The sequence below is a fragment of the Momordica charantia genome, unplaced genomic scaffold (assembly GCF_013281855.1).
Source record: "Momordica charantia cultivar OHB3-1 unplaced genomic scaffold, Mcharantia_2.0 BLBB01000048.1, whole genome shotgun sequence".
Classification (NCBI taxonomy): domain Eukaryota; kingdom Viridiplantae; phylum Streptophyta; class Magnoliopsida; order Cucurbitales; family Cucurbitaceae; genus Momordica; species Momordica charantia.
In genome coordinates this window covers 1-15,266 of record NW_028275204.1, presented here as the reverse complement: position 1 = coordinate 15,266, position 15,266 = coordinate 1, and the positions used below count along the sequence as shown (strand labels likewise).

The 15,266-nt window shown below is 30.2% G+C and overlaps 1 protein-coding gene across 1 annotated transcript; it reads right to left on the bottom strand.

Annotated features, from left to right (window-relative positions):
* Positions 1 to 1,476: 1,476 nt before the first annotated feature.
* Positions 1,477 to 3,588, bottom strand: LOC111021511 (UPF0496 protein At2g18630). Its single transcript, XM_022298501.2, has one exon. The coding sequence runs from the start codon at positions 3,010 to 3,012 to the stop codon at positions 1,876 to 1,878; it is 1,137 nt and encodes a 378-aa protein (XP_022154193.1). The 5' UTR covers positions 3,013 to 3,588; the 3' UTR covers positions 1,477 to 1,875.
* Between the last annotated feature and the right edge of the window lie 11,678 nt (positions 3,589 to 15,266).

Genomic DNA, 15,266 nt, shown 5'->3' with positions numbered 1-15,266 from the left:
TTTTAAAAATAAATGGCTAAATCATTTAATTAAACATAAGAATGATTTTGCAATTATTATTATTTTGTTTATTCCAATCAATGAAGATGTAACCCAAGGAAATACTTGAATGGACCAATCAAATAGAGGATGATAAATGGATTGTCTCTAGAATCCACTTATCGGTTAACAATAATATTACAGTGCAATAAGTGAGGTGAAAGATTCGAACTCAGTATTAATTACCGTTGGAGTAAGTTCATATTGGCGGATAACCACTTATATATATCATAGAGTAAAATATTTATATATATTATTTATAGTAAAATATTTACAAATATGTTAGGTAAATATGCACAATCCAAACCTCTAGGATCCTTTTTGGACGTGCTTACTGTTAGGAGTATTTGACTTTTGTCGTACATTGAAAGATTTAAGAATGCTACAGGATTTATATTTCTCTCTCTTAGTTGTCAACCCTTTAATGGTGACGAAGCGAGTATTTTCCGATAAGGATGGTTGATTTCGGGTAACCATATACTTGCTCGTAAAAAGAAATACTCTTCATTTTTTTATTGATGTTTGGACGAAAAAGGAAAATCATTATCTTTTATTACTGAAATTAATTTCTTGAATTTTAAAAGTTTTCCAAAATTAATTTCATTAAAAAAAAACGTTTTCCATCTTCACGTTATTGGTCGTCTTCAAGCCCTGATCTAAGCAAGGTTTCCACAACACTAATCGATTCTAATCATTCTTTAACGAGCATACGTTTGAGAAGGGTATTGTGCTAACATTTAGAAGCAACCAATGAGTAGACGATTTAGCACCAAATATAGGCCGAAATTGCTTTCAAAGCAGTCGATTTTTCCACGGCACAACGGTTCTCTCCTACCACTTGCAGCCGAGGCTTTAGCTCTTCTTCATGGAGTGCAACAAACTATGGTTGTACACTTTGGTTCGTTTACTGGGAAAGGAAGACCTGTGATTTTCTCCCTTTTGGAGTACTGTTAGAAGAGATTAAAAATTGGATTAATTATATCCCCATATTCTTTTAATGAGACTGCACATATTCATGCAGAATTATTCCCCTTTATTATTATTTTTAATTTGCAATTAAATAAGATTGAGATTCGATAGTTTCAACTTTGGTATAGTTTATTCTTATAGTCCCTATGGAATGAAAGGAACAACACCACATTAAAAAACAAATCTCTATCTTTCGATATATTTCCATCGACACACCAACCCGACCCTTAAAGTTCCGATTAATTTATTCAAATCCAAACCAATCCAAACAAGCTTATAACCCAACCCAACTTTCACGGTTTGAGTTACTATTGTTGAACAACTATTGTTGTGCCATTTGTTCAGAAGCCAAAACTTTTTTCTTGTCTTGAGTTCATATTTGAATCTAGAGAGATCACAGAGAAATCTACTCAAAATCAGATATCAGAGCTGCCCTCAAACTTTTCTACATTACACAACAGCCTTCCATTTTCAAACATTATCAAGTGATGATTCATAAACTTGGTTCAGAAATAGGATCAACAAAGAGATCATCAAGTTATTATCATACATTCCCACACCTCTTGGTGTCTTGTACACAGTTGTTACATCCATATAAAGAAGAGATAAAAGAAGTAACTAAATCCTTCTGAATCCCGACATGCTTAAAGCTTATCATAAATCAATACCGATCTAGTGAGTGAACTCACTTTGATTGAAGATATCTCAATATTTTGGAGAATCAATTCTCAGGCTGAGACGAGGAGCATATGATTGAGTTATTACCCGTCTTAGTTGTCTTTCTCTGTTTCTCGATGCTAATCGAGTGGCATACGAGCAACCAACGAGACTTGGAAGCAAAACTTGCTCACCAGAGGGGTTGGATTATCAGCTGTCAGGATGCCTTACAATTTTCTGCAGAATAACTGTTCTTGCCATTGTTACATCTCTGCTGCATTTACCAGCATGTACACTCAACTTCTCAATGGTTTCATCAAAACCTTCAAGGTTTTTCTTTATTTCATCTATTACAAGCTGCATAGCTCCCTGTTCTCTAATGCCGAGATTGGCATTCTGCAACAACGAACCGAACTGAATCGACAATTTCCGAACAAGCACTCGAATGTTCTCAAAGTCCTTCAGAATTATGTAAGTGTGACCTTGCATTGAGCTGATAAGTTGCTTCTCCTCTTTAATTTTTTTCAAATAGCGATTCCACATTGAGTTACACCATTTCCCGACCGGGCCCATTGGAACCGCCAGGGCAGCAGCTAACGCGATGACCACGGGAGGTGCAGACATCGCAGCTGCTACGACGGAGAAAATCAGAACCGATGCAAACGCGGTAACAAAAATGACATTCGACACTTTCTTCCACGTCTTCGTGGTGTTATACTTTTTGTCAAGCCTCCTCTTTTCAGTTTGCAACTTCTTAAACATTGACAAATGCTGCTTATATAAGGACTGAAACAGCTGAACAAACTCCAGAGTAAATGGATCCCCTGCCTCCTGAAACTTCTTCAACTCTTCAAATGTCCTAACATATCTCTCATCACCTCCATTTTCAACTTCCTCCAATTGCTTAACAGCAAGCTTAATGATGAACTGGCTGTCCCGAGTTCGCCGTAGACAGTTCTCCAACCCCGTGCAGAAGTCTAAAGTTTTGAGACTGTTATCAAAGAACTCATTCACAAGCTTAAACATCTCCTTGTTGCTCCACACATCCTCCTTACTTTCAAGGATGATCTTGACCACATCTTGATTCATTTCCAGCAGACAGTCAGTGACCTCCATGAGGGCATCGAACGACAGCGACCGAGCCTCAACTCCCGTGGCTAGAGAATTTAGGACTCGGGTCGTCCGCTCATGGACCGCCACATCAAAGGATTGCAAATCCGGATCATTTTCACAAGCAGCTTCATATGAACTAAGGTCAGCAGCATACTGAGAATCAACATTTATGGGAAGAGGAGAAGAAAAATCTCCACCACTTGATCTGTTCTTGCTAGATTGTCCTCCCATCATTGCCAGACAGTAATGATCTCACTAAACACAAAACTCAAAAAATCCCCAAAATGGGTTTTCAACAAAAATGGTGAGAATTCCTTTTTTCACCCACTCTCTCCGTTTCCTATCCCCCCACTGTTTGCTAAAGCAAGAACAACCCCAGAAACTCAAAAAAACAGAACAACTAAGCGAGATTCTTCAAAAATTCCAGAAACCCATCAGAGATTTTGGGTCAAACACAAAAATCCCCAAAATTTTCAGCTCAAAATTGAAAGAACAGGCGCCATTAATTGAAAAGCAACAAGATACCTCGATTTGGGGAAGAATCGGAGAGATCCAACAAAACCCAGATGAGGAAGCAGAGATGAAATCCAATGAGACCCGGAAAAGGGAATGATGTGGAGGATCGGAAGCAAGCTGCGGAGTAAAATTACAAAAAGTTTGTGAAGAAAGAGAGGTCTGAGCAGAAGGAGGGGATCTCCGCGAGGAACATGGAGAAAGGGGAAATGAGAAAACCTAGTGAAAATGGAGCGAATGGTCGAAAGTCAGTCAATGCAGAACAATTATCATACTGTAGTAGTCTTCCAACTACGCGCAGTTGAATTTTCTTTTTCTCGATTTTGTTTTTTGCTTTTGGTGTTTTTCAGGCACCATCGTATGAATATCGAAGGCTTTTCCACGAAGTTTCCTTTGACTTTAACTCACTCTAACGAAGCGTCGAGACGCTTTTGTCTCTGATCAAGGAGTCATGAGTTAACATAATAAATTTGATAAAATGTTGAGAAATATTAGATAATTAAGAGAGAAATATAAAAATGTAGATTTTTTTTTTATAAAAATAATTAGTTCTCAAATATTTAATAGGGGTAAGAACAAGATTTCATTAGCACTATTAAACATTAAGTATTTTCCATAAATTTTTAACTTAATTACCGATAAAAAGAAACCACCATAAAACTTTTGCGATTTGTTCCAAAAATACCACACTATCCTTTCAAAAGTTTCAATACCATCCTCCACTTTTCACAAATGCTTCAAAAATATATTTTGAACGAATATTGATATGGGAAAATTTAAAAAGACGTGGCGTGACAATTAACGTGGAAGCTCATCTCGATTAAGTAGAGAGAAGGACAAAATTGGGTGGATTATAGAGAAGTAAGTTCTCTCAACAATGGAAGAAGAAGACTTTTATCGCAAAATTGGGACCTATATGTCACATCCATATGTTAATTTCCATATTATTCTAAATTCTGCCACGTCAACTTTTCATTCAAAATGATAGAGGTATTTGTTAAACAAATGATAAAGTTTGAGGATTTCTTTTTCTTTTTGTAATTTAGCCTAAAACTTTTGTCTAAAATATATCAAAAGATCCCCAACGTTCGAGGTAATTCTTTGATACTTAATCTTTCAAAATTCTCAATTTTACGCCTATATTACAAATTCTCGAGTAGGTCCTTAGTAAAGAAAATATTAAAACTTACTAATTAAAAATTTATATATGTATTATTAAATTATTATTATAATTACATATTTAGATACATAGATATGACACTTCGATCTCGCCTCGAAAGAAATAGGTTTTATAGATTGATGAGTTATGTTTTTTCAAATGAGTGAGTTGGATTTTATATATGTGATATGGTATTTGAGTAGCATGTTCATTGCTATATGGATAATTAAGAAAATAGCCCTCCATGTGGACATGAACCAAACATGACGTGGCACTCGACTAAACCAATTGGCCAAGTGAAGACTGATTTGGCCAAACCCACACCACTGAACTGACCCATGGGCATCGACCAAGGTGAAGGGCCCCTGAGGTCAACCCGAACTATGAGCCTCACGCCTCAACAAGGTTACCTTGCCTGAATGTGGAACCAAACTAGAACCACTGCGCTTTACGTCATGGTCGATGGTGCGACAATCGTCAAGGGTTCTGTACGAATGGACTAGGGCATCAAAGTTTTGCATTCTCCTTTTCCCTCTCCCTTTCTTTTCCCTGATATGAACCTTGAGTCATCAAAGCCTTTCTAACTCGACCTGGTCGGGTCAACGTTCTCTATAAATAACAGAACCTACCTCATATTTAGGTGCGTGATATTATTCATGTTTAGCTGGACACAGTTCAATTTAATACAAGCTTAAAGGATGTGAAGTAAGCACTACTAAATCGATGCGCAGGTTTACATAGCTCATTTGCCTCCACCTCATATAGGATTCCAAGCCAAAATTTAGTATCAAACAAACATTAAATTTTTTTTTTCTTTTTTTTTCTCACGAACTTGTGAATTTTTGCAGAGTGAGTCAATTTTGTACGTTGATTAAACCTAATTTGATGTAAAGCTTGCTTCAATTGAAATTGGTGATTAGTTTTTTGGAAATGTTACTTTTTTTTTTTAATTATTGGGTGAATTAGCCAAAAGTTGAACAAAGGATAAAAATAACAACACTATCTAAGTGTAGCATCCAATTTTATAAAATTGAAAGTTTAAAAAGAAAAATCAATAGACCTTTGTCAAGTTTAAGAGTAAAAATAGGAAAAAAATTTGTTCTTACCTACGAGCGGCTTTGCTTTTAGTTCTACCAAAAAGATCTCATACCAATAGAGATAATTGTCCTTCCTTATATACCATGGATCACTCGATCTCCTAATGTGGGATTTTGTTTGCCATCCTTACAAATCCAACACATCTACCATAAAAGAAAAAATGAGAAATTTTTCAACAATTAAGAGAGTTCGAGAAAGTGCTAGAGATAACCCATAGAAATAGATACAAATGTTGGACCAAAGAAAATCTTTTCAAAAAACTTAGAAAAAAAATATCCCCAAATGTGATTTTCAATAATAATAGGATAAATGATAAACTAATGATGGAGAAAGGAAAATTTTCAAGGAGGAAAAGTGAAAGACCACTTAGAAATCTTGGGAGACAAGCAAATGTTTTCTAGGGTTTGAGATAGCCTAGTTTGCTCTTCCAAATTAAACCTTGAATAACTCCATGTGTCTCTTTGTGTGGAAAGTCAACAAGTTAATTGAAAAAGAAAGAAAAAAAAACCTAACTAGGATTAAAGATAACTTAAAAAGGGTTTAGTTAAAAAAAAAGAGAGAGATCTTTAAGACCTGTTTGGTAACGCTCATATTTTTCGTTTCTTATTTTCATTTCTTACTTCCCCTTTTCAATTAAGAAAAAGAAAAATTGCATTCGACAACTACTTTTTGTTATTTGTTATTTCCTTTTTATTGAAAAAAGAAATAGAAACATGTTCGGTAACTTTTTTTTATTTTTTTATTCGCTTAAATTTTAAATTGATATGAAAATTAATTTTAAACATGCAAAACTTTTAAGTTGCATTTGCTTTTTATATTCATCTTACTTTTATCTCTATCGGAAGAAATTAGAAATGTAAAAAAAAAAATTGATTTTGTTGTTTCCAAAGTACACAGGATTCTGGAAACATTTTCTTAAAAAATGAGAAACGAGAAACAAGAACAATTACCAAACGCATATAATTTTTAAAAATTGAAAATCAAAAACAAGAAACGGGAACGTTTCTAAATAAGCTCTTATATTTCTCATTTTATTATTATTATCATATTCTTGTTTCTAATTTTTTAAAAGCTTAAAGTGCTTGGTAATTTTTCATTATTTCTCGTTTTTCATTTTAAAGACACATCCCTTAACTTGTATTCAAATTTTGAAACAAAACATTTTAATCTTTTCATAAAAATATAGTCTATCACACATATTTTTGTTTCTTTCCAAAAAAATGAAAAATAAGAAAGAAGAAGCGAGAACAATATTAAGGGCATCTTACCGTTATTAAGGGCATCTTACTATTCCTCATTGGCTCAATTCGATCAAATATTAGAAGATAAAATCTTGGGATTTTACATTCTTAATTACCTTATAAGATTATTAAAAAAAAAAAAAAACCTTATACGAAAATTTCATTCATTTTATTTAAAAGCTAGATAAAAATTGATTCACTATAGTTACTTCAACGGTTGGGTGAGTGCAAATTTTAGCACAATTTATCCAATATATTACAATAATAGAACCTACAAATTTTGTAAATATAGAAAAACTATAACATAAACATATCACTAATTTCATTTAATTGGTGATTATATTTAGTCAAGGCAATTTCAATGACGTACAATTAATGAAGATATATCAATTATTTTCTTTTTCTAAAATATCAATTATTAAAATTAATCATTATGTAGGTGCCTCATTGATTGTTATATTAGACATATTAAGGCTTGTTTGGTATACAATCCGATTTATTGTTTTAAGATTTGATTAGTGAATACCTTTCGGGCATATTTGTTTTTCAAAACAGTTTTTAAATTTTGTAATCATAGAAACTCTTAAAATAACATTTTGAGTGTATTTGAATTTTAAATTTCAAATTTTAAAATGCATAATTACATTTTAAAAGGTAAAAATTTTGATAAATATGATTTTCAATAAAATTAAAATATGTAAAATATAATACATTATAAATTATATAATATTGTAAATAATAATGGTACAAAACTTATAACATATATTTTAATAAATTAATTAATAATATTTTAGATTGAACTAAATTTTTAGTCGGTAACTGCTATTAATTTATAAAGATGTTACTAAACACATCATTCAATTTCCAAATCTGCTACCAAACACATGTTCGAAAAAACTAAAGACATATCCCTTGTTTTCAAACTAGTGACCAAATACCCTTTGGTTATTTATACACCGTTTTCTTTTTGAAATCTTAGAGACCAAAGATATCTAACTCAAAACTCTGGATCAAAAATATATTTTGCCATACTTCTTTTACCTCCACAATTGCGGCGAAAAAGCAAAACAGTAACCTCCTGAATGATAATAAGTGTCTTGTATACCGAGCTATGTTTAGATTGTTAATTTATATGCACATGTTTGATTTTTACTCTTATTAGATAATAATTAAATTAGTAGAACATAATATAAGACAGGGTCATTTTATAAAAATGAACTCAAATTTGAATTTATTTTTAATTGAGCTTAAAAACTATATAATAGTTTAAATAAATTAAATTGATGAATTCTGATCCAAACTTAACTAGGTTGTTGGGTTAACTTAACTCAATTAGAGGGGAAAAAACACAATATAATAATATAAAATTACAAAGTTTTCAAACATTGTGGGACATTAGATACGGAGGTTGATCATGGCGTGCGTAATAATTCTTGGTTTTTTTCTTTTTAATAATAATAATAATACTTCTTCCCATTTATTTTCAAAATTTGCTACTAAGGCTTGGTTTGAGATGGGTGCGGCTTTTAAAATAACTAGTATTTTAGCACGTGCTTCACTGATTATATTTTAAGTTTTTCAATCCAACCAAATTATATGAAATTCAAAAATATATTCAGCGAGTAGCGTATACGAAATATTGGGGTATTTCATAAATATGCTTACCGAGGTGTATACAAAATGTTGGGGCTTTTTTTTAATAACTACTATATATATGAAGTAAAGTTGAAGAAAAAATGTAAGCTAGACAATCAATCTCCAAATTGTCGACTTCTTTTGACTTCGCAAAATTTAAATAAAATTTATGTACAAAAACAATAAAAAAAATTATATGGAAGGAAGATAACAAAATTTAGTTTGTAGTTTTAATATGTAGTGGTTATTGAAAATATATCTATATATATTACACAATCTTTTGTAGTTTTAATTAATCTAGTTTTTTTTAGAATTCTTAAAATTAAAAGATTATATAAATAAAAGTTTAGAATTAAAAATTTTGGAGGTAATAATGTGAAGAGAGGTTAATCCATAAGTTTTTATATTTATTTTATTTTTCAATTGAGATATTTAATATTGTTTATGTACACGTGTGAAGTTGGCTTGATATTTACAATAAATTTTCTTTATGCAATTAATATGATTGTGTATATGAAGTTGGAAGAAGAAATATTATTACTACTAATCAATAAAGAAATAACACTAAACAGAGAATGAACAATTTTTTTTATAAAAAAAAATTAAATAAATAAAGAGAGAGTTTTTATATAGTTGTATAAGCGAAATAATGTTGCAAAATTTTGCAATTTTATTATTAATTTTTTTAAAGGAATTTTATTATTAATTATATTGAAAGTGTCATCATAAATTTATAATTAATTTTTAGAAACAAATTTTATTTTAAGTTTTAACATTATATTGTCATTTCTCAATTGTATGAACTTATTTAAATTATTAATTTTAAATATTTTGATACTGTTGTTTTAAATAAACATTAAATATTAAATTTTTGTGGAATTTGTGTGAATATCTTAAAGAATTTAATATGATATGAAAGGATTTTATTTATGTGTGACCGGATGAGATTTTCATTCATAATATTTACAGAAGGATGTGATATAGTTTAATGTTGAATATATATATATATTGATTAATAAATCTTAAAAATAAAAATATTGTGAGAGATAAAAGGAGAAAAATAAAGAAGAATGAGAAAAAATAAACATCACAATGTTGTTGAAAATGAGTGAAGTGAGTCATTTGACGAAGTTGTTGCAAGACTTTTAAAATTCTACCACCTTTTAAATATTAACACTATTAAATGATAATGAGAAAAGTTTGTGTATTCTTTGCAAGACAAAATCACGTGAATTGAAATAGATTTCAAAGATCAAGACAAATATTAAAAAAAAAATTCAAAACAGAACCTATGCTAATCTAATAAATTAAGGGTACATACGGTATTGAATAAAAAATTGAAATAGAAAAAATATAATTTCAAACCGCAAAACAAAATTAAAATTGATTTCTTTTCATTAAAATAGAAAATAAAATAAAAAAATCAAAACAAACTCACGAAATTGAAATAGAATTTCAAACCGCAAAAGAAAAAAATAATAAAAAGAAATCAAAACAAAACCATACCATTAATTAAGGGCACATATGGTATTGAATAAAAATTGAAGGGTAATATTGCTAAAAAAATTATGGTATATCCGTACAAATATAAATATATTATAGATAGAGCTATACTGATTAATAAAATTAAAAATAAAATAATTAAGAAACAAGAAGAAATATTGAATTATATATATATATATATATATATATATAAATGAGTGAAAAAGTCTTTTTATATAATGATAAAAGGAAGATGTTGCAAAACTATTAAAATTCCACCCCTTTTAATATTATATAATTAAACACCGATGGAAAAAACTCTTTACATTCTTAACACTCATGGAAAATTAGGTGGAATTGAAATAGAATTTTAAAAGGTAAAAAAAAATCAAAACAAAACCTACAAAAATAAAAATAGAATTTTGAAAGGATAAAAAATATAAAAAAATCAAATCAAAACCAATCCATAACCAACCCACGAAATTGGAAAAGAATTTCAAAAGGCAACAAAAAAAGGAAATCAAAACAAAACCTACGCATAAGTTATAGCCATGTTTAGTATTACTTAAAAAAATGAATGGTAAGAAAAAATGGGGAAAAGAGAAGAAGAATAAGACGAAAAAAATAGACCTCTTGAAAATGAGTGAGGAGAGTCTTTTTATATAGAAGAACTTTTAAAATTCTAACACCTTTTAATATAACTAGTAAGAAACACGTGCGTTGCACGTAGAATCTTATAGTTTTAAATTAAAGTAGAACAAATAGTGTTTTTTAAGTTTATAATATTATCATTTTAAAGAAAGAAAGTGATTATATATAAATATAAATTCAATGTATGATATTGTTGTAATAAAATAAGATGATGAAAGATTAGCATGGAAAGTAAGTACAAATTTGAAGTGTAAAGAAAGATGGAAAAGCACCAACGTGGTTTTTTTTTTTAATGAATGAACGTTCTTAATTTACCTCTAATTTTCTTGATTATAAATTATTATATTACATTTTATTTTTGTTAAATTGTGTGACGTTAAATCATTAAGTTTGTTCATTCTATATTCTAGAATGAAAAAGAAAGGTAAGAATGAGAGAAAGAGTAAACCCTAAAAGGTCCAACCTTATGATATTGAGAGGGATAAAAATTGTTTTTTTGCCCTAACTTTGTAAAAATAATTACAACATTTCACATATATAAATCAAAAGCATCACTTTAAAAAAATAAATAAATAAAATTCAAACTCATAAGCATTCTTATTATCCAAATTATGAGAATGATCGAATTTTTCTTGATCTCGATTCCATTGACCACCATCTCGACACATCGTACTCTAGAATTTCTTTCAATCTGAACAATGATAAATTTGGAGAAAGCGAAATAATGTCATCAACTCAGCTTTAATTTGGCTTCTCTTCACTATCAATTATCCTCTCGATCACCCATATGTGCATTGTTGTTGTCGTTGCTAAAGCAAGAGAGTAATCTTTATACCTTCACACCACTTAGAAAATTTTCTACTTTGTTCCATCCACCACCTCTTCATTTTTGGTTGGCATGAGAAAGAGAGGACACATATTTATATATGGATTGGAAGGGGGTTAGGAAGATGAAAGGATTGGGAGAGGGTATGTGATAATTGGAAGGAGGTTAGGAAGATGAAAGGATTGAGGGAGGATATGTGGTAGATGAAAGGAGTTAAAAAAAAATTAAAGATAAAAATAATGAAAGAATAATTAAGAGAGAAGAGAAAATAGGGGAATTTAGAGGGGTGAGATCCTGACGGAGAGAAGAGATAAATTGAGAGAGGGAAAGTTTGTATTTAAATGACACAATTGTCATCAAAAGAAAAATGAAAAGACTTATAGCGAGAGGGCAAAAATAGTATATAGAGTTAATTATATAGAAGCGAGAGAGGAGAGAAAAACACTTCAAATTCTAGGAGTAAAAAATAAATTAAATAGATGATAAAACTTTTCATATTCTAAACCAGATTAAGTGAAATTATAATTTAAAAAAAAGATAAATGGTTATTTGGGTAGGTTAATTTGAGTAATGCATTTGGATGGTGGAGAAAATGAATGGAGAGTAGATGTGAAAGAAATATAATGAGAGAATTAAGATAAATGAATGCAAGAAAAGGAATTTGTATAGGTGAAGATAAAATATTTTCAAAGAAAAAAAAAGAGATAAATGAGGGAGTGGGCGTGAGAATGAGAGAGAGAAGAAAGTAGGAGAGGTAATGACAAATTTGCCATCAAATTTTTATAAAAATGAGTTATTGAAGAAGGGTAAAATTAACCTAAAAATTTCTCCTCATCCCACCTTTTATATATACTATAGATTAAACGCGCTATTAAATGATGCATTCTTAATACTTATGTAGAATTGGAACTCTTTACATTATTTAGAATTGAAACCTTTTACGTTCTTAACAGTTATGCAAAATTGAGTATAATTGAAATAGAATTTTAAAAGGAAAAAAAGTAATAAATAATAAAAAAATCAAATCAAAACCAACACCTAACCAATCCACAAAATTGGAAAAGAATTTCAAAAGACAACAAAAAAAATCAAAACAACCCAAGAAATGGAATATGATTTCAAAAGAAAAGACAGACAAATAAAAATTTAAGCATAAATAGTATTAAGTAAAAAAATGAAGGGTGCTATTGTCCAAAAATGTTTGTATCAGATCTGTACTTTTTAATATAATTATAGATTGTTATCAATGATTTTTTAGAAAAATTAGTCTAAAGAGAATTTCAAATTTAAATATGAAAAAAAGTAGGTTACAATGGTTGGTAAATTAATACTAAATTGCTATGATTTGATATAATGACTAAAATAAACATTATTATTCACACGAGATTTTTGGAGAAAGTTATTCAATTGAACTTTGATATTGTATATTTGTGTAGGGAAGGTAATCTTTTGTATTTATCATTAATCGAATTTGATTTTATGGTTTTAGATGTTTGTTCTTTAACTTGAATTGAAATGTTATACACTCAGATTACTCAATTTACAGTCTGAATTATCTAACTTTCTAAACATTTTGAAATGAGAGTAACTCTTTTATTTATAGATCAGTTTTCTCACAAACTTTTGGATGATTTTAGATGGATGGACTTGGGTTCTATTTGAATCATGGTCCGAATTTAATTTCAAAAGTTCTAGGTTAAAGGTGATTTTGGAGTCAATATATGGACTTATGCCCTATTTTGGTCTTGGGCCAAATTAATTTCAAAAGGATTAAGCTTGGGTGATTTTTGAACCTAACCACTTAAACTCGGCTTGACTGATTTTGGACCCAACTCAATCCTTTTATGTAGATTTAGACTTATTTAAATTTAGTTAAGTCAATTATCGATCCACTACAACGGTCTTCAACGGATTTTTGAACTAATTTGATTACGAGCCCAATTTCCTATATATTCCAGTTCGACCAATTAAATCCAATCCAAATGTCCAAAGAAAAATGTGTTATTTGAGAATCACATCTTTTTGACTTTAATTTTAATTTAGGGACACATGCAAGTTTGTAATTGATCTCAAATTTAATAAAATAGAGTTTCATCAATAATAACTTGACGGTTTATTAACAATGCAAAATTTACGGTTGTAGAAACATATAATTAAATTATGCAATTTATTATTGATAATTTAGAAAATTTTTAAAGATAAATTGCTCTTATTATCTATGTCAGAATTTCGACCCATTAGCTTCACCACCAGCATTTACAAAATTATTGCCAAAGACATTAGCTAATGGATTGAAGATGGACAGTACACTGTGAAATCCTCCAAAGGGGAAAGGAGTTATCTTCAAGCTTGACCTCGAAAAGGCCTTTGAGAAGCTAATATTTTGCACTGTAAAGGTTTTGATCTCAAGTGGATTTCATGGATTAAAGGTTGTATATCATCCGTGCCACTCGGTCATTTTGAACGGCAAATCAAGAGGGAGAATTTTTAGAAATAGAGGTATTCGCCAAGGTGGTCCCCCCTCTCCCTATTTGTCGTTGCAATGGATTATTTGAGCCGCATTCTTGAAGAAGCACATAGTAGGAATCTCATAGGAGACACTAACTTTCATGTTTCACACCTACTTTTTGCAGACGACATTCTTTCTGTTAAGGATGAATAAACCACCACTCAATCCAAAAGCTTAAGCTGATATGTTGGGTAAATTTAATTCATATGATTGATATCTAATAGATAGTACACTGTGAAATCCTCCAAAACTTTCTGGCGTCCCCTCCTGCAGAAATTAACTTAGTTTTATTCAAGAATTTGTGGACTCTATCTATCTAAAGAAGGGTAAATTCTTCATATGGTGTGTTACTCATAGAAGCATCAACACAGCCGATCGGATTCAATCACGCATGAAATCCCTCTACCTCAAGCCAAATTGGTGTGTCCTATATAAAAAGAGCAACGAAACTTAAGATTATTTGTTCCTACATCTTGAATTCTCAAAAATTTTATGGAATTTTCTCTTTGAAACTTTCACACTGCCTCTATGTCTCCCTAGTAATGTTGTGGACTTCATTGCGAAAATGCTTTCCAATTGTCCCAAATCTAGGGCTCGATCCTTTGGAGCAATGCAGTAGGCTCGATCCTTTGACACCTTTGGTTGGAAGGCAATAATCGAATTTTTGACAACAATGAGAAGTCGATTATCCATCTTTAGGAGGACATTAAAGTTGCAGCTTCTTTTGTAATTACAATGTATCTACTATATCTTTAAATTGGGAAGCCCTCCTTTAGCTTTCTCTTCCTCCTTGGAAAGCTCATTTAGCTTCTCTTTTATACGTATGTTTCTCACATACTCAATGAATTGATGTATCTTTTAAAAAAGATAAATAAATATTTGTCACCATGCCATTGAGAATATGAACTACTAGATAGAGCCTCAACCATTTAGTAACCTTCAATGAAATGTCAACCATGAACTTAGCTCACCGGCGTAATTGGTACCTACCTCTGACCAACAAGTTTATGAGTTTGAATCCCCTCACCCACTTGTATAACTTTCAATGAAATAGAAACTTAAAAAAAAAAACTATATTTAAACTAGATTAAAATTGAAACAAAATTAATGCCTACAAAATTTTTTTATTTAACAGTTATATTTAATTAAATTTTATCTGTGATAAATTCAATTGTAGTCAAAACTACAAACCTCTCAACAAAATTTAAATAGTGATCCAAATATGAGCTAGCCCTACTTTGATTTATCTCAAACACAACTTTATATTTACCAAATTTTTACCTATACATTAAAATAACTTCATAATTTGTGTCAATGTTGATAAATAGATTTAGCAGGTTTTTTTTTCATCATTGACTGGCTATGTGAAGGAAG

Coding starts and splice junctions, on each gene's coding strand:
- LOC111021511 (XM_022298501.2), bottom strand. CDS start 3,012: ATGATGGGAGGACAATCTAGCAAGAACAGATCAAGTGGTGGAGATTTT.